The following is a 24555-nucleotide window of genomic DNA, read 5'->3' on the forward strand; positions in this document are numbered from 1 at the left end:
ATGAGTTTTGTTTTATTTTTTAACATGAAATAAAGGACAATACCTGGGTGGGGTTCCTACCTCCCATAGTGGGCAGGGAGGTGCTTATTGCGTCTTCTATCCCCCTATATCTGTTTTCCAACTTGCATTCTGTCTTTGCCTTGGAATGAGATTGCTTGGTTTTGTCCTGGCCCTGGCCGGAGTCCTGGCTGGGAGGGAAACAGTCAAATGCAGAGTTATTGTTTTGGGAGATGATATTTTTTTCCTTGTAAATCATCTCTCTGTTATGTATCATTATATTTGTTACCATTTATAATGTAAGCATTTGAGTGTATTCCTCTTAGTGGGGGCCGTGCTTGTGTCCAGATGAGACTTATTGGTGATCTCAAACTAAGTACATTGATGGTATGCTCTTGGAATCTACATCTGATCCCTGTTTGTTCCCAGTTCCTCTTTTTCTTACTTTTTCTTGGGTGCTTTATTTGTAATTCTAGAACTTTTTACTATCCCATTTTCTTCCTTTTTACTGGCGCTGATATGACCTAAATGTGTTGCAAGCGCCGTAAAACCCTTAAAAACAACAACAAAGGACAATACTTGGTTTGACTGATGGATTCTTCATTTGTCCACTCTCCTGATGTCTGTTTCCTATCCCCAACAATTTGTCCATTCCATACGGCTTTATGTCCTTGGTCTGCCATGTCCTGGGCCCATGCTTGGGTGAGGAAGGCAATCAAATAAATATATCTTCATGGTAGATAGATGTTTTTTGTTTTTTTTCATTTTTGATACTCATCTCTCTACAGAATGTTATCTAAATATAACTATTTTATAAATCTTTGAGTCTATCCCCTTTGTTGGGGGGGGGGGGGGGGGGGGGGGGGGGGGGAATCCCACGAAGACTGGTTGGGATATTTTGTCCTTCCATTGTGGGCAGGGAGGTACTCACTGTCTTCTATCCCCGATTATTTGAATCTGTTTCAACGGGTGGTTGGATGGGAGCATCACCCTTGAATCATATACCTATGATGTTCGCATGGGTGTACGATCCAATAGTGATGTCGTTTCTTCTTCTCTTTACTAGCCTATCCTGCTTCTTTGGTTTGTGATTGTATTTTTGACAGGGGATTTTTTTTTTCTGTAAATCTTCTGCCTGTTTGTTCTTGGTTATTTATAATTTAGCTTATGATATTAGGTTATGATTTTGATTTACATTTGTACTATTTTTGTTAGATTGCTTGTTTTTTTGTTTCAGCGGTCTCTCATATAACCTCAATTGTGTTGGAAGAGACCTAAAGTAACAAACAAACAAAAAAAAAACTGTTTCCAACTTGTTTTCTGACTTTGTCTTTGAATAAGTTCACTTGGTTTTGTCCTGGTCCTGGCCAGAATCTTTGGATGGGAGGGAAACAGTCACATGTATATTTATAGTTTGGGGAGATTTTTCTTTTTCCTTGTAAATCATTTCTCTGTTATGTTCTGTTATATTTTTTTTGTTTTGATTATCAATATCATGATAAATACATTATTCTTGTTTCTTAAAGAGTTTTTTTTAGGTGATCTCAAACTAAGTACACTGATAGTGTTCTCTTTGAATCTATTTCTGTTCCCAATTTGAACTATTCTCGTAGCTTGGATGGTGGCAGTCAAATTTAGTACATTTTTTTTAGAGATAATTTTTTTCCTTGTGAATCTTTCCCCTTTTATGTACTATTATAGTCAAAAATTTTGAATATATATATATATATAAATTGCCGTTTGTAAACATTCAACTGCTTGGGTGGCTCTTTTAGGCAATGTCAAAATAATCGCATTGGTTATGGAGTCTTGTTACTTATTTGAACCAGTCCCCTTAGTCTTGCTTTTTCTTTTTACTTTTAAATTCATATCTACAACTTTTTCTCAATTATCTTCTTTTTTTACTGGCACTAAAATGACCTAATAGTGTCGCAAGCTGTGTAAAAACCCTGAAATTAACAAACATCAAAAATTTATTATTATTATTATTATTATTATTTATTATTATTTATATTATTATTATTATTATTATTATTATTATTATTATTATTATTATTATTATTATTATTATTGATCTGATTATAACTAAATACTGAACATAAATTTATTTGATTTTATCAAATCATAAGCATGCATTGTTAATATAAATACATATTTATTCAAGTATGGAATGAAATGAGGAAACATAATTGCTATGCGGTTATAGATTATTTGCATCCTCATACAAAAACAAACAAATAATTACGCCTCATGTGTATTCTCTGTACAGCTCACTGACTTATTGCTATCCTGTAAATTTTTGTAACCAAGTTGGATACTAATGTTCTTTTTTTTTAAAATTAAATTGCAATTGATGTAAATATAATTCCGTTTTTATTTTTTTTATTTTTTTGGTAGAATTTTGTTCAGTCTGTTTTTAGTTTTGTTTTTGAAACTTTTCTTACTGTCGTTTTTATCTATCGAACATTCCATTTAATATTGCTTGAATGAATTATTACTTTTAAGCAGATTTCAGTTTGTTATGTTTTTAATTAATGTCTATATTCGGGTCTTATGTTCCTTGAAAAACCATACCTAACAAATTAAATATTTATAAAGGTAAACATAGATGTGAAACTGGGTGGGGATCCTGACCTCCCATAGCGGGCAGGGAGGTACATACTGTGTCTTCTATCCCATTATATCTGTTTTCCAACATGCTTTCTGTCTTTGTCTTGGAATGAGCTTACTTGGTTTTGCCCTGGCCCTGGTTGGAGTCCTGGCTGGGAGGGAAACTGTCAAATGCATAGTTATTGTTTTGGGAGATGATATTTTTTTCCTTGTAAATCATCTCTCTGTTATGTATTATTATATTTGTTATTTTTAATGTATAATATAAGCATTTGAGTGTATTCCTCTTTGTTGGATTTTGTGCTTGTGTCCGGATGAGACTTATAGGTGATCTCAAACTAAGTACATTGGTGTTATGCTCTTGGAATCTACATCTAATCCCTATTTCTTCCTAGTTCCCCTTTGTCTTACTTTTTCTTGGGTGCTTTAATTGTAATTCTATAATTTTTTTACTATCCCATTTTCTTCCTTTTTACTGGCGCTGATATAACCTAAATGTGTTGCAAGCGCCGTAAAACCCTTAAAAACAAAAACAAAACAATAGATGTGAAACTGGTAGCAACTTTAATTCTTCCTCTTAAATATCTTAACCAAACTATGTCCGTAGCAGGTGGAGTCTCCCCCCCCCCCCCCCCCCCCCCCTGATGGTACCAAAGAATTTGCCTTCTAGTTAGCTGTTCATACCCGTGCTATCTATTTTTTTGGTACCCTGTTATATGTCCATTCCAGCGCCTTTGTGTCATTGTTATGAAATGAGACCATTTGTTTTTAGTGAGCTCTATTGTCCTCCCATAGTGGGCCGGGTGGTAACTTGGTGTGTCTTCTTTCCCCCTCTATTTGTTTTTCAAATTGCTTTCTATCTTTGTTTTATCTCTTAGTTTTGTCCTGGCCTGGTCGGAGTCCTTGGCTGGAAGGGAAAGAGTTAAATGTATAGTTATAGTTTTGGGAGATGATATTGTTTTCCTTGTTAATCTGGAATGTGATGCTATATATTTATTGGTTTTGATTGTAAGCATTTAAGTATATTCCTCTTGGTTGGATCATGTGCTTGTGTCTGGATGAGACTTTTAAGTGATCTCAAACTATGTAATTTAATAGTGTGCTCTTGTACTCTACATGTTCTCTATTTGAACAGCTTTCCTTTGTCTTACATTTTTTCGAATTTTGTTTGTGAATCTAGAATTCCTGGATTATCCCTTTTTCGCAAAAAAGTTCGCAAGGTTCGTCAAATCCCAAAAATCAAAAACAAAGAGCAATCATCGAATTTACCTGCACCCCCCCCCCCCCCCCCCCACCAATTAATGATAGAGGGAAAAATAGTATCTGATCAGATTAGAGTACACAGGAACTCCGCCTGACTGTAAATGATTTAAATATTAACATTAACAGCTGATAAGTTACATTTGGATGTATTCATGTGTGTACGACACTACGAATTTATTGGTCAAATTCTAGACTCGGATGACCTCTTGTCCTTCTTCGTTATGCTTATGGAATGTTTTATATCTTATAACCTTTGTTTTATTTTAGATATATTACAACAACGTGATATTTAGGTTCCTATACCTGTATTCCTGAATAATCAAATCCTTTGTGTAATTGCATTCAGTGTTCTATGTTTATGTTTTTTTGTTGTTTTATTTTTCAGTTTCATATGCTGTATTTCAAAATAAAGAAAGACATCTTTTAACAAAAGTCTGTACAATGGCATTCTTTATTTGTTTTGGGAGTTGATATTTTTTATCTAAGAAATCATTCTCACTGTTATGCACTGTATTATTTTTGTTTTACATATAATACATGGTTTGTAAACATTTGAGTATGTTCCTCTTGGAGGGGACTTGTGTCAGGATGAGACATTTAGGTTATATCACACTAAGTACACTGATAGTGTGCTCTTGGAATCTACATCTGTTCCCTATTTGAACTAATTCCCCTTTTTCTTCCTTTTTCTTGAGTACTTTAATTGTTATTCTAGACCGTTTCACTATCCCATTTTCTTCCTTTTTACTGGCGTTGATATGACCTAAATGTGTTGCAAGCGCCGTAAAACCCTTAAAAACAAAATATAACAAACCTAACAAAACATAGGCGTATACTTTATCTTAATACATACATTCGGTTATCTCCCTCTCTCTAAGAACTAGATGGGTGGCAAGAAAAATAGAGTAACGCAACATTTTTCTTGGAAGCTGACGGGAACAACTTGGGGTGCTAATCAAGCGCTTCTGAGGACGTCCGACCTGGTACTATGCTACTCCACCCTGGAGTATTGCGCTCCAGTGTGGGATAGAAGCAAGAACATTGAGAAGGTCGATGTAAAACTTCGCAAGTCCATGTATAAAGTGTTGGGAACGCTGGCAACAACGCCTAGAAAATGGGGCCCGATAATGACCCCCCGAGGTCCGGCGAGAGACGATTACAAACGACTCTGGGTGGGGTTCCTGCCTCCCATAGTGGGCAAGGGGCGGGGGGGGGGGGGGTACATACTGTGTCTTCTATCCCCTTGTATCTGTTTTCCAACATGCTTTCTGTCTTTGTCTTGGAATGAGATTGCTTGGTTTTGTCCTAGTCCTGGCTGGGAGGGAAACAGTCAAATTCAAATGCATAATTATTGTTTTGGGAGATGATGTTTTTTTCCTTGTAAATCATCTCTCTGTTATGTATTATTATATTTGTTATTTTGAATGTATAATGTAAGTATTTGAGTGTATTCCTCTTTGTTGGATTTTGTGTTTGTGTCCGGATGAGACATAGGTGATCTCAAACTAAGTAGCTACATTCGTGGTGTGCTCTTGGAATCTACGTCTGATCCCTACTTGTTGCCATTTTCCCTATGTCTTACTTTTTCTTGGGTGCTTTAATTGTAATTCTGGAATTTTTTACTATCCCATTTTCTTCCTTTTTCCTGGCGCTTATGTAACCTAAATGTGTTGCAAGCGCCGTAAATCCCTTAAAAACAAACAAAACAACAAAAAAAAAAAAAAAATTACAAACGACTGGCTTAATAAGATAAAAAAGAGAGGGAATAGAGCTCACTAAAAACAAATGGTCTCATCTCATAACAATGACACAAAGGCGCTGGAATGGACATATAACAGGGTACCAAAAAAATAGATAGCACAGGTATGAACAGCTAACTAGAAGGCAAATTCTTTGGTACCATCAGGGGGGGGGGGGGGGGATTCCACTGGCTTAATAAGATAAAAAAAGAGAGGGAATGGGGAAACCCCTCTCAGGCGCATTATGGACGGTGTCCCTGTTTCGAGCCGAAATAAGTCTCGGCAACCCTTGTACGTAGCTTCCCTGACTTCGGACTGAGCTGCATATAGGTACGAGATGGAAGTCCGTTTGGACGAATTCAATCCCTCGAGGAGGCGGGGTTATCGACTCTTTGAAACTGGGGGAGAAGTTGCCAGGCTTATCCACCAGCAAGAGACATTGGGTGGCAGCGAATCGACTTCGGTTGCGGTTGAGAACCTGCTTCACGGCAAGCTCACTAGATCAATTGGGACTTGCCAGCTGTCCAACATGTACCCGTTGTCAAGAGCCCGAAACCGCAGAGCATCTAGTAGAACGTTGCGTTGTGACGAAGCTTCCGGGCGGGTTCGCGACCGTTTGTGTCCTGGATAGATCATCATTAGTAGTGTGACGCCATTATAAGCTGCTGCCTTAACGGGTGAGGTCTTTTGACCTATTTTGGACGGAGAGGTCACTATTCCGGTGCCTTCTATCCCCCTATATTATATGATTTCCTCTTCTTCCCCTTCAACCATCAACTAATCAAAGAACATCACTGGAATTCTGTGTCAAATGTGACACCTGGCCCCATTATGTCTGGCTCGATGTCATAAAAACCGGACCGTCACCACATAAATAAAAACTGAGCACAGGTGTCAAAATATGACATAAGACAATGGTGATTTTGTGGTTTTTAGGAAAATGTTTGACATGGCAAATTCAGCGGAAGATTTCTGAGAAATTCCGAAAATCCTGGAAATTCCGGATCTGCGAAATTTCATCATCTGCAAAACAAGATATAATAATATAATAATAAAATAATAATAATAATAATAATAATAATAATAAATAATAATAATATAATAATAATAATAATAATAATAATAATAATAATAATATAAAATAAAATAACGAACTCTACATTAAACTGCCTCCCTTTCAGCTAATGATTAAGGACCAGGCAAAAAAACAGAGATGTGGTCAATCCAGAACAAAGACGAGAGAAACGTGGGAAGGAAATCAGATATTGGGGGGATAGAAGGCACAGCAATAGTGACCTCTCCGTTTACAATAGGTCAAAAGACCTCACCCGGTTAAGGCAGCTTCTAATGGCGTTACACCAAGGCTCCGAAACCACTGAACCAATGGTCATCAAATTTTGTCTGGTGTTTATAATATACACGAAGATGATTATGAGACGCCATCATATTTAGTACGTGGAATGTGGTTAGCAAGCCTGACAATGAGGCGGGACTACAAGCATTGAATACTAGTTAATCGTTCCTCTCATTATTTTGAATACAATCAATTTCTTAAAATTTATATGAATCATTTTCCTTTCGTAATATTGGGAAAGAATTCTACAAGTGAGCGAAATATACAACATATTTAATGTAGAAAATATCTCTCTATGTCCAAATAAAAAGCCCAGTGGAGTTATCTTACGAAGTCGAAAGACGTATTGTCTACTAAGAAAATAGAGATTGACTTCAAATTTTATTCAATACATCATGAATCATACATTTTAAGTTGATCGACTTATCATTACGTTCATTGAACGGGCATCGTTCATTGTTGTTTTGTTTTGTTTTTAAGGGTTTTACGGCGCTTGCAACACATTTAGGTTATATCACCTTGTGGGGTTCCTACCTCCCATAGTGGGCAGGGAGGTACTTATTGTGTCTTCTATCCCTCTATATCTGTTTTCCAACTTGCATTCTGTCTTTGTCTTGGAATGAGATTGCTTGGTTTTGTCCTGGCCCTGGTCGGGGTCCTGGCTGGGAGGGAAACAGTCGAATGCATAGTTATTGTTTTGGGAGATGATATTTTTTTCCTTGTAAATCATCTCTCTGTTATGTATTATTATATTTGTTCTAATTTATAATGTAAGCATTTGAGTGTATTCCTCTTATTGGGGGCCGTGCTTGTGTCCGGATGAGACTTATTGGTGATCTCAAACTAAGAACATTGATGGTATGCTCTTGGAATCTACATCTGATCCCTATTTGTTCCCAGTTCCCCTTTGTCTTACCTTTTCTTGAATGTTTTAATTGTAATTCTAGAACTTTTTACTGTCCCATTTTCTTCTTTTTACTGGCGCTGCTATAACCTAAATGTGTTGCAAGCGCCGTAAAACCCTTAAAAAACAAAAACAAACAATAGGTTATATCAGCGCCAGTAAAAAGGAAGAAAATGGGATAGTCGAAAGTTCAGGAATTACAATTAAAGCACCCAAGAGAGAGTAAGACAAAGGGGAATTGGGAACAAATAGGGATCAGATGTAGATTCCAAGAGCATACCATCAATGTACTTAGCTTGAGATCACCTATAAGTCTCATCCAGACACAAGCACAAAATCCAACAAGGAGGAATACACTCAGATGCTTACATCATACATTAAAAATAAATATAATAATACATAACAGAGATGATTTCCAAGGAAAAAAATATCATCTCTCAAAACAATAACTATGCATTTGACTGTTTCCCTCCCAGCCAGGACCTGGGCCAGGGCCAGGACAAAACCAAGTAATCTCATTCCAAGACAAAGACAGAAAGCATGTTGGAAAACAGATATAAGGGGATAGAAGACACAGTATGTACCCCCCTGCCCGCTATGGGAGGTCAGGATCCCCACCCAGACATCGTTCATTGAACGGGCATCGTTCATTGAACGGACAAGACATTATATCCATGAGGGTCTGTCAAAAACACAATCTCTCTGAGTACAGAGGAAACCTCCGAGGCATTTAAAATTCAGGGAAGTTGATCCAGTACATGTGTTATCTAAATGTAGAAAGTTGAAACTTTCTAGTAATCAATATTTTAGTAGGGATGCACAATGTACTCGTGCAATGGGTTTAGATAAAATTTCTCTTTGTTTACTCAATGACACCACAATGTGGCATCTACGGGGAGCCATAAGCAACCGTTTTGTTAATGTGTTTAAAAACAAAACTTTTAACCGTCTTGTTATAATTCATAATTCATGAATATACCATTCAAAGAAAGGAAAACGTCCTTTGTAACCCCCCCCCCCCCCCCAGCACACACACAAACAAAAGCAAACCTCAGCTAAAAAAGCCCATGTGAGTGAATCTGAATCTTCCTTTAATGTCCACCTTCACTCGTGAAGATTTTGACATGAACAATGACAATAACATTAGGTTGAAAATTCAGGAGTGACGCAGAATCTCTGTTTAAAAAATCTAAAATGGGTGCAGATGTAACTTCCCGCGTTAAATTGTTCCAATCTGTGATGGTTCTGGGTTAAAATGAGAATTTTCTGAGGTGTTTGGTGGATGTCATGTAAATATGATTCAAAATTAAATGCATTACTGAAGAGAGAACTTAAAAATGAATAAATTAATAATGATAATTTAATTACAAATAAAAATGACACACCGAACTCCGAAACATTCACGGTCTTTTCCTCCACATCAAAGTATTACCTCATCGTGGCGTTGTGACTTGACCACCATTAAGATGTTATCTCATTTGAAGAGTTACGGAATAGTGGTTTATTGGGAAACCCATCCAAATCTACTTCCATATCTTTTTAAGGTCAAGGTTACATTTCAGAAATTTTTTTTTGTTTTGTTTTTGTTTTTTGTGGGTTTTTTTATGCTGGCCCTTTTGAACTACAAACTATGTATGAAAAATCAGATCTCTGGCATAATCCTTCCTTCATACCGAGGGGTTTTTTTTTTTTTGACTGACTGTCATATGTAAAATGATATAACAAAACAACTCAAGTAAAAGACTCATTTTAGTAATTTTATGCATTCGAAAGCATCACACGTGTAAAGATATGCAAAGAAAATTGAACAATTGGACAAAATTACATAGCTTATCTCGTCTTGTGAATCCGAAAGATCTGCATGAATCCATCTCTGTATTGAGAGGACATTGTCAGATACAGGAAAAAGTTGAACGATGATCCAACTGCTGCAAGTAGCATGCCTCCATTAGTTGTAGCAGCTGGGATGGGCGATTTGTAAAGTTTGTCTGCGTATATTTGAAGAATAGCAGAGTTCATCATATTGAAAGAATAAATGATAAATGTAATGATGCACACAGAAATAGACATTTTAATCACTTTTACTTCCTGAGATGATAAATCTGTCTTATTCGATTCTGATACTGCATTACCCTTGAGCATCATCCGCTGTTTGCTGTGGAGATTCAGTTTCACGACGGTGACATTTATTGCTGTGACAATAACAAACAGATCCAATGCACTTCTCGTATAAAAATATACCCCCAAGTAATCAAATAAGACTCGGAAATCAATTCTATATGAATAACCCAAAGAAATCTCCTTGTTGAAATACGGGTGAAAAATAAACCTTGGGTAATACCCAACTCGGGCAGGTATTTGAGTCAAAATGAATAATACGATTAAAGCTACAATTATGATTTTAGTGTTTTTGTTTGTAAAAATTGTTGACACATTAAATGGGAATATCACGGCGACAGCTCTCTGTATTGATATGAGCATGACAAAGTCGAGACTGAGAAGACTTAGTCTTTTGATGGTGTCCAGTAGATAAGGAAATGTCTGATTGAATGCACTGAGAGCAAGGGATTCGTAAACGTGACACATGAAGCAAATGACAACTCTGAAATAACAACAGAAGAAATGTATACATAGGTATAAATGTTGATTTTATACACAGAAATGAGCGATCAAAGTATAAAAATATGAGAATTAAATATTTAAGCACATTTCAAATGGCGAATTGACATAATAATTCAAGATTTCTTAGATTCCTTTAATAGTTTTGGCAAAATAGACCAGAGGAGACTTTTAATAATATTCAAAATGTATGAAATTTCAAGAAAATGATATAATTTGATCAATAAATTTATCTAAAAAAGGACCCAAACTTAATAAATGTAACAAAGTCAAGGAATTTGGTAATCCTCTGAATTCCGACCAAAAATAAAATTGTTTATAGAAGATGGTATTTTGTATGGAAAAATAAACACGCAGAAAAATACTTGATATATAAGAATACTAGGGCTTAAATTCAACCACATCATTGTTTTCCATCCTTTGAAGAGGGCTTAAATCAGAGCTTTCTGACAAATCTATTATTTAAATAAAGTAATTCAATTTAAGAAGGGGGGGGGGGGGTCATTACTCCAATGGATGATCAAAAATGGGGGGGGGGGGGGGGATTAAAAAAAGGTAGAGAGAAGAATGAAATTTACGAGGAAAGTTATGGTGGAATAAGAGTGAAGAAAATAATACTAATACAAAATGTCGGATCTAAAGCACATTACCACCAAACATGTCGGCATTGTTTTAAAGATTAACAGTACTTGTTTTTCTCTTGTAAAAAAAATTGTCCTATTGTAAATTAGCCTTTATACAATTTGGTGTTCTTTTTACTTTTGCAAAATGAAACACTTGGCTGACAAAACATAGATTAACTGTCGTCACTTGGCAGGGACCACTTCTTTTCCCTCTTTACGGTATATAAAAAAACGAAGGGTCTGGGATAGGTGAACATTTTGATGTTTTACAATACGGTGTTATACACAATGAATTCTGTTGTGATAACGATCGCAAAACTCGCCCACAGGCTTGACCAGGGATTTCCATTTCACGAGATTCATGTGCACAAATTTGCATGTTTGATCCATATTGTTATCAGTTTGAATGTAGAAATCTTAACTCAAGCTTTCAACTATTAAAATGTAACAATTATTTATGTCATGTGTGTACAAAGTGTGCAATTTGCTGTGTCACTTTGACCCAGGGTGGCAATGTTAGTGAGTAGTACACATGAATATCATGAAAAGTAGGGAAGTTCAGTAATCGTAATCGCAACATAAGTCATTGTGTATAAATACTATTATTGTAAACCATCCATTTGTTCACACAGCCAAGACCCTTCGTTTTTTATATAGAGCAGTAAAGTTAGGTGCCCCAAACGTAAACAAAGGTCGAGAAGCACGTGGCAAACCACATGTTCCTGTCTTGACAGCTCACGTTCCAATGTAAATAATAGAAAAAATAACCTTTAAAATTTGGCTGTTAGGTGGCAAAAGAAACACATATTCATAAATACTCGATCATGCATCAAATAATGTCTAGATATGGATATGTTATGGAACAAAAGGTAAAATTTTATAAAATTTATCAAAAGTTACAGTCTATCTATTTTTAGACCAGAGCAAATTATTGCGCTGGTGTGAACAAAACGAGAATTATTCGGAGCCTGATTTTCATAATAATTTAGCCTTATATTATTATTTCTGCAACTGTTAGATTTTATGTAAACATATTTTCAATACTGAAAGTGTATTGCCTACAACTCAAACTACAAAATTGGGAGACCTATATTGTGCGTAAATTATTCCGGTCCCTAACGGAAATCACTAGCAACTTGTTATTGTTTACGTTTGGGGCACCTAACTTTACTGCTATATATCATAAAGAAGGAAAATCCGAAAGTACTGCCTTAACCGGTGAAAAAAAAAATCGGCTTAATGTCACTAACAATCCTTGTGTTCGAGCCAATTTTCACAAAAAATCCATCCGAGGTTGTAAAGATATACACGTCAACGCGCGCGCACGGGCTGTGGAACGACTCTCAGCTTTTCCGCCAACTGCTTATAGATAGTTCGAAGATGACGTCACTCAGGCCTTTGTTATTGTTTTTGCCATCCGCGTTTGTAAGTTGTTCTCACTAAACTGTATTAACCAGACTATAAAAGTTCATGGTTACACAGAGTTTGTGTGTTGGTCCGTTATACTTCCGGATGGCAATGTTATGAGCTTCTTAGCCAAGCGCTTACTATCTATAGGTAGAATGAAGTTGACGTCACTCGGGTCTTTGTTATTCCTTTTTACTCTCCGCGTTTATGAATAATTCTCACTAAACTGTATCATCCAGACTATAAACTTTCAAGGTTACAAATATTTGTGTGAGTTGGCCCGTTATACTTCCGGATGGCAATGTTGTGAGCTTCTTTGCCAAGCACATGCTATCTATAGGGAGACAATATTAAAGTGGGTAGTTTTATTATCATTGGAGAGAAAAATAAAGTGAGCGAATGTTACTCATTTAATAGGGGATAATGCAAAATAAACAACGTTTCGGCCTTTGGCTTTCCTCAGCGGCCACACAAAACATGCAGATAATGGCGAGAGAGAGAGAGAGAGAGAGAGAGAGAGAGAGAGAGAGATAGATAGATAGAGAGAGAGAGAGAGAGAGAGAGAGAGAGAGAGAAATGTTGATGCTATGCCGTTAGATAAAATACTCACATTATCCGTCAGCCGAATGTAACGTTCCAACACACAACACTATGTGTAACCTTGAACGTTATTAGTCTGTGATTGAAATAATTTAGTGAGCACTAATCATAAAAATGGCTGTCTAAAACAATAACATAGAGCAGAGTGACGTCATTCTCATTCCTTCTATATAATATGGCAGGCCAATCATCGTTCATGTTTTATCTGCTGTCAACTGAAAATTATATATAAAGTCATCAAATCTATTTCATTTGTACTTGTTTTTTTTTGTTTTTTTGTTTTGTTTTTTTTTAATTCACAGAACCAAATCTGCCGTACTTTTATTGATGAGGTTTAAGTTCAAACATCGATCGATAAAATGACCCTCACCTTGTCTAAAAATCTAAAACATGAGAGCAAAATGAAATTTAATAAAAAAGTGCTTTGTCAGACCACGGCAGAAATGAACTGTTATTGCTCGAGTCAAGTGGATTATATTGATGGGTCATTTATTTATCTTGTATTATCAGTTCAACTTGTGGTAAATCGTCACAAAATTGATTAATAAATTGACACGCAAACAGCAATAATAAAGGAAAATTAGGACATTTTGTAAATGATCAATAAATTGTTTCTGATCAATAACAAGTCTGTCATCTTTCATTTGTTTTTGTTTTGTTTTTGTTTTTTTGTTTTTTTTTGCAACACTCAATGTGATTTCGAGGAGTCCCGATAGCTAAATTGGTAGAGCACTGACTTGCTTCACACCAAAAGGGACAGGGATCAATCTCGGTTAAAGTCGAGATTGTTTTCCTGACACACTTGTCCACCCAGCAGTAATAGGGTAGCTGGGTCTTTTAGATCTGATGAAAAGTACTTTGCGAGAGAATACCGTTATATCTAAAAGGTAACCAAAAAAATGGAGACAGTTCGGTAACAGGAGGACATTACCGAGTTATAGTTGCTCACCGAACGGACACCGAACGAACGACTTACCGATCACGTGATCAGTTTTTTCTCGCGTCCTCTCGTCTAATCTCGTCACTCCGGAATAGAAAGAGGAGGCGGAGCTTATATGATATAACGCAATGAAAGTTCTGTCCGATGACGGGTGGGGGGATATCACCTCTCCAAAACTTACCTTACTATATGAGATCTTGAGATTCTTATCCAATCATCGATTGCTCGTTTGACAGTTCGCTTGTGAACAGTTAGGAGACCATCTCTTGATTTATGGGCAGGCGGCTTTGCGTAAAGGCGGTGAGTGTTGTATACATCAAAGAGTACCGCTGACCGATGGGTAAATAGTGGTTGTGTAACCCAAAAGCCCTGCCGACTCGACTGCAAGGTCTTGTATGTAATAGTTGCATCACCGTCTCAACGCTCAGGAATTAATTAGTGAGGACTCTCAGTATATATATATATATATATATATATATATATATATATATATATATAATATATATATATATATATATATATTAAAAAAAACAAACAACGCTTTTGAATCACACGAGATACATCAGTGTGCTCGTCGCATTGAGAATTGAAAAATGAGATATAAATCAAGAAAACCGACCGGAAAATAAAGAAACTATCATTAAATTTAAAAAATTGAGCAATATTCTTTTCAAAATCAATCTACTAGAAAAAAAATTTACTTCTAAACCTATTTTTGTGAAACAAAGATAAATGTTCTCCTTTTTGCAAGCTGATTGAAACAATGTGGTTTTCAAATTTATCGTATACGTAATCATTTGGAAGCTCCCGAGAAAGGTATTTTTGTGTAATCTCATTCACACACACGCGCGCGCACACACACACACAAACACACACACACAAACATATACAAACAATACACAAACAATACACATCCCTGGTCATCTATTGCCTATATTATTAATGTTAATATTGATAGTATGCAGATGACGTCACTCAGGCCTTTGTTATTGTTTTTGCCATCCGCGTTTGTGAGTTGTTCTCACTAAACTGTATTAACCAGACTATAAAAGTTCATGGTTACACAGAGTTTGTGTGTTGGTCCGTTATACTTCCGGATGGCAATGTTGTGAACTCCTTGGCCTAGCGCATTCTATCTATATACATCCCATGCTGATTGTCACTACCCCCCCCCCCCACCCCCCAACCATTTCCACCATCCAAGTACCAGCGACCTTTTCTCTTTGATTTCGTATCATGGTCTACCCGAAGCCCAACACCTCGATCGTTTGTGGGTCAAACCCCCCCCCTCCCCCTCCCCCCACCTTCGCCCGTAATCAATTTATAATTTTCTCTCTGTATAGAGCGCCACGTGCACAATTATATACTATTGAATGACACTGACCTTGCCCCTCCCCTAACACAAGCCAACAGCAACCCAAGCTATCCTCTATCACGTGACCTTAGATCCGATGCTGCATACCGCTTGAGAGTCTTCACTATCATGGTCACGTGAGAAGGCTATATCCGTTCGGGTTCGGCGTTCGGCGTCTCGTTCGACCCGATTTCGTTAAAAGCCTATTATTATTACGATACAGAGTGATAAACGAACATTATCCCATGCCACACAAATGTTGTGTTTTATCTTCAGTATTCAACAGCAATATGTGCATTTGATTGGATTTGATCATCTTTGTTTAACGGTATAGACACTGGAATGAACTCTGGCTTCATGGGACATTAAAATAAAAAAGTAAAAATATGAATAATGAAAATATTCAGGCCAATTTCTTCTAAACACTATTTCAATTATGTCAACTATTATAATTAAAATTCTTACACAAATCCACAGCTCAAAGAGCACATCAAATCTGAAATAGACAACCACAGGAATATGGTGTTCGTGCTGTCGTTGGCGATTTTCATCACGTTGATGATAATTATGTTCACGATGTTGCCGAAAATTCCTGTCAGGGAGAAAATGGTCAGAACTAGATCGATTGTGATAAGATCGAACCAGTAAACAAAGGTCGAGTCTGAGAAGATTAACTCTTTGGTGATATTACTGGCACAGGGAACACTCGTTAATCCACAATCATAGGTGGCGCCATTTGAAAGGTTCTGGTAACTGCGAGTTAATTTATCAAAAATATATGGGTTGAACCAGATGGCCATGTCGTTTTGTAAATGGATTGATGAGCACGGCATGTTGATTCCTTTCTCCTTTGTATTCTGTAAATGGATAATACAAAAACATTTCATTTTTAAAATGAGGCAAGTAAGACTTTATTATATTCCATCAGGTTATCTGTCTATGATATAAAATTATACAAATGACACCAAACTAATCAACACCGGAACTTTTCTTTGACATCATTAATGGATGAACGTAACAAAACAAATGCCGTCATATTGTTTGAGAATTTTTATGATTATCACGATTGTTGATATTAAGTGCTTTTTAAATTTTGAATTAGTTATCTTCAGTATTCAACAGCATTAGGTGCATTTAATTGGATTTGATCATGTCAGTTTAACATATTCTGTGGTCACATTCTATACACTCATCCCAACGGCTTTCATCCTTATCACACTTTATACTGAACTTAATTGATTTAAAAGATAATGTCATTTCTCTTACCAATTCCAGTACCATAGGGGAATAGGCTCGGCCCTTAAGACGTGAACAAAATTAAATGGTCCCTATCTTTTCCTATACTCTGTAGGCTGCCTTCGTCTGTGAAAGACTTACTGTTGGAAGCATTATAAAACAGCTTTCCTTTATAGACATAATGCCTATGGAGTCCGAATTTTGTCCGGGTTTCTATAGCATTAAACGGACAATAGCAATTGCTTGTAACCCTTTGGATAGGACGCCAGATCCAATCACTGCTGGGTGGATAGTAAAAAAAAATCTCGACTTGCCCCCGAAATTGAATCCTCTGAAGCGTCGGAGTGTTATTCGACACCCGAGTTTCGGGTGTATTTTGTCACCCGATAATTCGACACCCGAATCGCGCATGCGCAGTACGTATGAACGTACAAACCGGGGGAAATCAAATTCTTCCGCCTTCCTTCCTTGTCCGTTGCACGCCAGTCCTCTTTAAAATATGGATAGACGGTCGAATTCAATATTTGAGGGAGCAAAATTCGCTTCAAGCGATGAGTTCCTTGAAAGGATCAATACATTGGAAGACAAAAGTCATTGTTCGTTCAAGGTTACACATCGTTTTGTGTGTTGGTTCGTTATACTTCCGGATGCAATGTTGTGAACTTCTTAGCCAGGCACAATATTATCTATATTGATAGATATATTATACCATTTCTACATATAAAACTTTAGATCATCTATTATTATGAGATGTTGCAAATAGAAGGAAGGAAATGACGTCACATAGCCCTTTGTTTATAACTAGCCGTTTTTTCTGATTAACTCTCATTAATTTCTATCAATCAGACTAGAAACGTTCAAGATTACACATCGTCTTGTGCGTTAATTCGGCTGCTGGATTATATGAGTATTTAACCTTTTTCGCTGAACGCACGACATTATGTGTCGCGAGTTTGTCGCACAGTATCTGTAATTGTATACCCTTTGCTGTTTAAGTCATCTACGTCACTTAGGTTTTAGAGGGAGCGTATGTATGTGTGTGTGATAGAAAGAAAGAAATCAAGAGAGAGAGAGTGAGAGAGAGAGAGAGAGAGAGATGGTCTTGCAGTTAATGGTTTGTGTGTTTGCAAAGACGAACAATTGTAGAATTTTTGCCAACGACCCCCCCCCCCCCCCCCCCGACGACAAGAAAACAACATTTTTTTTTTCCAAAATTTTTTTTTACCCTGCTTGGGATGCCAAATTCTTTGCTGACCATCCCCACCCCAAATTCGGGTGTCGAATTATCCTGTGACAAAATACACCCAAAACTCGGGTGTCGAATTATCCTGAGACAAAATACACCCGAAACTCGGGTGTCGAATTATCCTGTGACAAAATACACCCGAAACTCGGGTGTCGAATTATTCTGTGACAAAATACACCCGAAACTCGGGTGCCGAATTATCCTGTGACAAAATACACCCGAAACTCGGGTGTCGAATGACGCTCCCTACTAAAATGATTGTGGTGCGTTTTCTTCAGTGTACGAGAATGATTCTTCAGAAGTTAAGAATGAAAAAGTACTGTGCGATTTGAACATAAAAGCTTCGAAAAAGAACAAAATACTCAAACGGAACGTTTTGGGCTTAAAACCCTTCTTCGGTAAATTTTTTTTAAAAATTTAAAAATCCAGTAAAAGTGACAATACGTTACGTATAATTTAGATAAACGGCAGAAAAGTTTTCGACACGCCTAGACAAGAAAGACGGTGGCGAAAAGTTTGTTTCACTCATTGTAATTTCTTCTTCTCCCTCTTCTTATTTTCATCTCTCTCTCTCTCACTCTCTCTCTCTCTCTCTCTCTCTATCTATCTATCTATCTATCTATCTATCTATCTATCTATCTATCTCTCTCTCACACACACACACACACACACACAATCTCTCTCTCTCTCTCTCTCTCTCTCTCTCCTATCTTTCTCTGTATGTGTTTGAATGTGTGTGTGTGTGTGTGTGTGTATGTAATTGTGTTTCCTGATCTTTTGTTCCCAGGGATTTTTATTGAATTAAGACAAGAGTACAGCAATGGATTTGAAAATAAACTTATAAAAAAGTAGTTTGAGGCAGTTTTTTTAATTGAAAATCTATCCCAATGGCTTGTTATCGAATGTGATGGGATCAGTTTGATTTTGACTCAGTTCTATTTCATTATATTAAGTTTAAGTTTTTATTCCTATTTCTATTTTATATTATTGCTATTATTGATTTTACTCAGTTCGATTTGAGACAAAGCTGAGTATGTCTGTTTTGTATTGCATGTGTTGGTAAAATAGAACTTGGATATATGGCCTTGCTTACTCAGGGAGCTCGGAATTTTAGAACCCCCGTTTTACAGTTTTTTAATACTCTATTTAAATTTATACATTGTATTCTTCACACAATGCCATAACATAGGCAAAATGAGGGGAATTGAGTTGAAACTGGAAGAGTATAGTCACCAATACATCTTGCATAGCGTGATCATGTACAGGGACCGAGATACAAATAAAGCCACCTGGACCATTGCCGACCATGTTAAATCCGAGTTCACTAGTAAGTGAGAGACAAATTAATTATTAGTAAAGTCTTATAAAACAAATTGTATTAAGTTCATTTGGTTTCATTTTTTCCCCTCTAACCTGTTAAGTTGTTCGTGATCCAATCAACTGCAAAGGTAAATAAATGGAGTTAAGAGATATCCTTCTTGTTTAACACCAAACCATCGTCTCAATTACAATGTAGTCTTGTAAGTTAGACTTACTGTTTGATTCCGAGACCCTTTTCATTGAAATATTCTTGATAATGTTGAGGGGTCTTTTTGATTGTTTGTTTGTTGTTGTTTTTGGATTGTGGGGGGGGGGGGGGGGGGATTATGTAAGAACGTATCATTTTCCAAAAGTCCTTGCTGTCAAATGATTTTTCACAGTCAATGAGTTTTTGTTTTTAATTCCGTGAGACTTTTTTTCGGTGCACCTATATTGTCATTAATTACCTATTCTCTATCATATCATGAAGAAAAAAAGGCGAATCAAATGTGTCGCACAACGAGAATGTAACGTAATAACATGATTTAAAAAGTTGTCAAAAAATGATTCGTTCACTGGGAAAACTCACGCTAAAGACAAGCCTTACCTAATACGATTTGCTTGTTACCCACTCAAATGCGCTTTTGTTGACGATTATCCCTGGTTGACAATAACTGAGGCTCTCTGTTTTTAAGGGCGTTTCAGAACCCACATAACTAAAACGCTTTTAAAAACAATTAGCCTCACAGAGCATTGCCTTCTTAAAGCAAAATTAACAAATAAACGAAGAGAGGCATTGGCTTCCTTCGGACCCACCCCAGACTTGTGTTCACGCAAAATTGGACCATAATATTCTTTCTGAAGCAATTCTTACAGACGAGACGTATAACCTATATGCATTGCTAAAGGTAAGTTTAATCATAACAAATAAACGAAGAGAGGCATTGGCTTCCTTCGGACCCACCCCAGACTTGATATTTTCACGCAAGATTGGACCATAATATTCTTTCTGAAGTAATTCTTACGTACGAGACGTATAACCTATATCTATTGCTAAAGGTAAGTTTAATCATTCCGGCCATCAGCATCCAGGCTACTTTAAGGCCTCAAGTTCATCTCCTGCCACATGAGTGTTCATCTCCGTTTCTGAAACACCAGAGAGTTTTTATTACTACTACAGAGAGCTTCTCTGGTAACACGGAACAGGCCGTGGTTTTTGCTAAAATTCCTTTTGACCTTCAGCAATTCTGAGATCAGGGAATGAATTCAAATGAGTGGAAAAATTCAAGTGGACGTGTAGCCATATAATGTCCTTTAGCTTGAGCAATACTTTTCAACGTAAATTATAAGGCCCATATGCCAGAATCAAGGAAGGTATATTCTTACGAACTGTTTCACGGGTCACTCGTCCCATTAAACCTTTATTTCTCGGACTGCTTTATCCTTTGCTTTTAGACATGTGAATCGAAAACATGAAGTCTATGCCCATAAGTCTTCGACTCACATTACATCACCAAGGTTAAGCAAAATAATATAAACTTAAAAGACCTCATTTCCATTTCGGTCTACAGTAGCAAAGGAGAGTCATAAATCCTCTTTGTCATGTAATTGCGTGAAATGAAATCGCCAAAAGTAACTTAACGTTTTATAGCCCACTTTGGCCGACCATTACATGACGTGAAAACGATTTTAAAAAAACCCCAAACGGGTATCCTAAATTTGTTGAGCACATAGTAAGAGAGATTGACCACACTTTCGATGACCAAGCGTTGTCGATGAAACTGTTTGGGATGTGCCACATACCTTTTAGCTTAATCTTTGCCCGTTTTGGCATTCAAAAACGAGTCGTTCACAAGATTTTGAGAATACAACTCACTTGTATCCTTAATAACTGCAAGTCGTTCAAGATATAATGCGTCCCAACTTCGTGAATATCATCAATTAATGTATTTTTCTTCAGTAAGACAAGAAGGTGCTCCTTCCCATAGGAGACAGGCCGTTAGCGAATTTCTAAACGACAAGTTTCCAGGCAGATGGACTGGGAGCATGGCGTACTAAAAGAGTATATATATATATGAGTGTTGGTGGGTAATTGTAGGTATGCGAGTGCTCGATATAGTTGTCCTTGGTTAGAGCATATAGATCATACGTGAGTGAATTTATCTAGATATCTATATAAGACACCCTTATTCGACAGATATGAGATATACCGAAAGTCGACAATTAGGAAAAGTACCTACCAACCAGAAACCAATCTTTGAGCATTACATTGAGAACTAGTTTGCCAATGAATAGATCTGATTTGATTGCACATATTATGGTTTATTCAATAAAACTATTTTCCCCCTTTTCCCGCTTAAGGCTACATTCAAAGACGTATATATGATCGATTACTTTAAATTGCGCATCTTAAAATCAATGGTTTAGTAACAGACCAAGGTATCAAATCAATTGTAACGCTGCAACCATCCATGATTAAACGGTAAATTATATTTATCTATGAATTTTTGTACAAATAAAGTGTCATTCATCTTTTTATTTTTCCACATATTATGTAATCAGAATCAATCATGTAATAGTATAACTGTGTTTACATTGTTAAACTTTAACCTACAGACATAATTTTTTTTAAATAGGCATTTTTTGTAGTGCTTGTTATTTTCCTCATTTAAAATATACTTAGTGATTAAAGTTCTAAGCCTATATGGTGAAAACATGCCGCCAGTAAAAGGACCAACCATTAATTCAATATTTTTTTCTAATACATCTATTTAGGCAGAAAACGACGTGCACTTATTTGCAGGTCTGATAACCAAAATTGTACTGGTCTTATTGTCGTAATGGAAATACTCAAACCAACGCAAAATATTGTCCATTACAAAAATGTTAAAACAAGCCCAGAGTTGAGTCTGGTTATTTGATCGACAAATATGTTTATATGTCGGCAGAAGATAATCAAATTATTCTTAGGTATTACAATTGTTTTGTCGTGTTACCATATAAGACCCCCCCCCCCACCACCCCCACCACCCCCAAAAGAAGTGAGACTACAAAGAGAAAATAATATTGATTTAAGTAGTGACTCACTTTTTGTACCTGCGAGTAGTTGCCTTGGCTGCCTCTCCAACAATTAATTCACTCAACCCTAGAGATTTTAGCTACTTTCAAAATTGGAAAAAAATGTATTCAAAATGAGCATGTGCATAGATAGTCTTATTCAACTACCATTCACATGCAAAAACTAAAAAATATATAAGCTTTGATACTACGCCTATAATTTGTTTCAGAAAAATGTAATAAATAAGCAAGGGGTAAAAGTAACCCGGGTAAACTACGGATATCGTCGGTGTTAGGGCTGATTGAAGTAATGCTGTTACAACACTTTTAGTTCAGATAGTATTATCTTTCGAGTAAGATGGCCTTCAATCTGTCAAAATCTCTCAATCTTTTAAACTCTTTCAAAGGTTTCCGAATCAAATGAAATTTGAAGTGAAAGAGTTCTGTTCAAAATGAAATTAAGCAAAGCAGTTTATGGGATACACCGGTTAAAACGAAAGGTAATAAGCTGCTAGAAGCTGTGGACTGTAAAAAGTAATAAACAAATATGAATATAAAAGCTTCAAACAAGAACAAAATACGAAACACGGAACGTTTCTGGCTCAAAACATTCTTCAGTCAACAACAACAACAACACAAAAAAAAAAAAAAACACACACACAAAAAAACCCAACAAACAAACAAAAAACAAACAATCAATGAAACATAAAAACATTACTTAAAAAACAACAACAGATAGACGGCAGAGAACACGTTCTATTTTTGGTATTTTGTGCTTTTTTGAAGCTGTTAATATTCATTTTTGTTTATTACGTTTTACGGTAAGAAATCACAGTGATAGTCTTAAAAAACACTTTTTATGACGATTTTTACCACCAAAGCTACAAAATAATACCTACAGTGCAGTCCACTTTAATTCAACACTGTCCCGTAGGACAGTTAAGATTTGTTGAAATTTTAATTCAAACCAAAACTAACTCTAAACAATGCTGCTAATGTTCTGAAAAAAACACATGTATATCTTTGTAGTTTGGAGACGGTGACTCAAACATTCCCATACGTTACGCTATCTAACATAAACTTGATTCAAACATTCCCATACGTTACGCTATCTAACATAAACTGCGTTTTTTAAATTCTCCTCTTCAAATCGTCTATTGACAATGGTAGTCTATATCTTTTCCAAACCCCCGAAGAAAAAAATAACAAAGGATGAATGATCATTAATGCCAGTGCTTACAATAATTCGTCCAAGCATACGTTACGGAAGTTCTTTGTTTAGATATCGTCGAACTCCCAAATGCCACTGTGACGGAGTTTCATCCCATGCTGAATGATGAAGTTTGTAGAATTGTCAATAATATAAGTTGAGCCATTAACTACGGATTCAAAATGCTGGTTATTTTGTTATCTGTAAGATGGAAAAGACCATAACATTTTGATATGATATCGCACAGAAAACAGTGGATAAGGTGAGGGCTGCCTGAGGCCAAGGACTTAAAAATACTAACGAAGAGATGGAAACCGAAAAGACTAAGGGTTTGAACCCGAAACGTCCATTTTTGTACTGTTTCTATCCAATGTCTTCGTGTTTTATATTTTTGCACAGAAAACAGTGATTTCTTGTGAGTTTCGTTCATATTCCAATAGCCTATGTAATTAAAATTCCTGAAGTTTATTCTGAACTTACCGAAAACCGCACGTTAATGGTTATTTAGCAGGTCTTTTAAAAGGACAGTCTTGTTCTCATTCAAACAAATCATTGAGCAGAGCAATGAATGGAACACACGTTTACATGAAATTAAAAAAAAAATTGTTTTAATTTTGAAAAGGGATTTGATTTACTAGTCTAGTAAATGACTTGCTAGTCTTAAGCCTAAGCGAAATAAGCGTCTAAAACAATCGAATTTTATGAACGATTTTTAGTCTCTGACAAGCGAGGCTCTTGCCTAGAAGTGGGCGTTGTAAGGATGGTGACTAATTCGTCTTTTTGTGCTGGTAACATGAAGCTTTCTTGTACACTATGGCAGGTAAGATACCAGCCTTCATACTTTGATCTCGAAAAAAAAAAAAAACAACACACACACAAAGATGGACACCACAAGGAAATCGCAACAGGGTAAGGCTACTGGAGATCTGGAGAAAATCTGTAGAAAGAAAGATGATGGCGTGCATTGGTTGGATCTGGGGAGAAGTCCAAAAACTGAAGGAGGACAGAATTCACTGACGCAAAGGATTAAATAAATAAGTAACTGTTAAAAATCTTTTGAATCACACAACTGAGACTGTGACCCAAGTGATGCTAGA

The 24555-nt window shown here is 36.4% G+C and overlaps 1 protein-coding gene across 2 annotated transcripts; it reads right to left on the reverse strand.

Moving 5' to 3' along the window:
* Positions 1-8913: 8913 nt before the first annotated feature.
* LOC144963845 (uncharacterized) lies at positions 8914-21339 on the reverse strand. 2 transcript variants are annotated; one of them, XM_078897793.1, is made up of 3 exons: positions 21068-21339; positions 15876-16267; positions 8914-10469 (listed from the first exon to the last, which is right to left on the reverse strand). In XM_078897793.1, exons 2-3 carry the CDS (start codon positions 16241-16243, stop codon positions 9698-9700), a joined length of 1140 nt encoding a protein of 379 aa, XP_078753919.1. In that variant the 5' UTR covers positions 16244-16267; positions 21068-21339; the 3' UTR covers positions 8914-9697. The 2 variants fall into 2 exon arrangements, with proteins under 2 accessions (XP_078753919.1, XP_078753918.1); XM_078897792.1 differs by having other exon boundaries at positions 20995-21339.
* Between the last annotated feature and the right edge of the window lie 3216 nt (positions 21340-24555).

This window comes from Berghia stephanieae, chromosome 2, assembly GCF_034508935.2.
Source record: "Berghia stephanieae isolate SIO BIC M18660-M18661 chromosome 2, UCSD_Bste_1.3, whole genome shotgun sequence".
Taxonomy (NCBI): domain Eukaryota; kingdom Metazoa; phylum Mollusca; class Gastropoda; order Nudibranchia; family Aeolidiidae; genus Berghia; species Berghia stephanieae.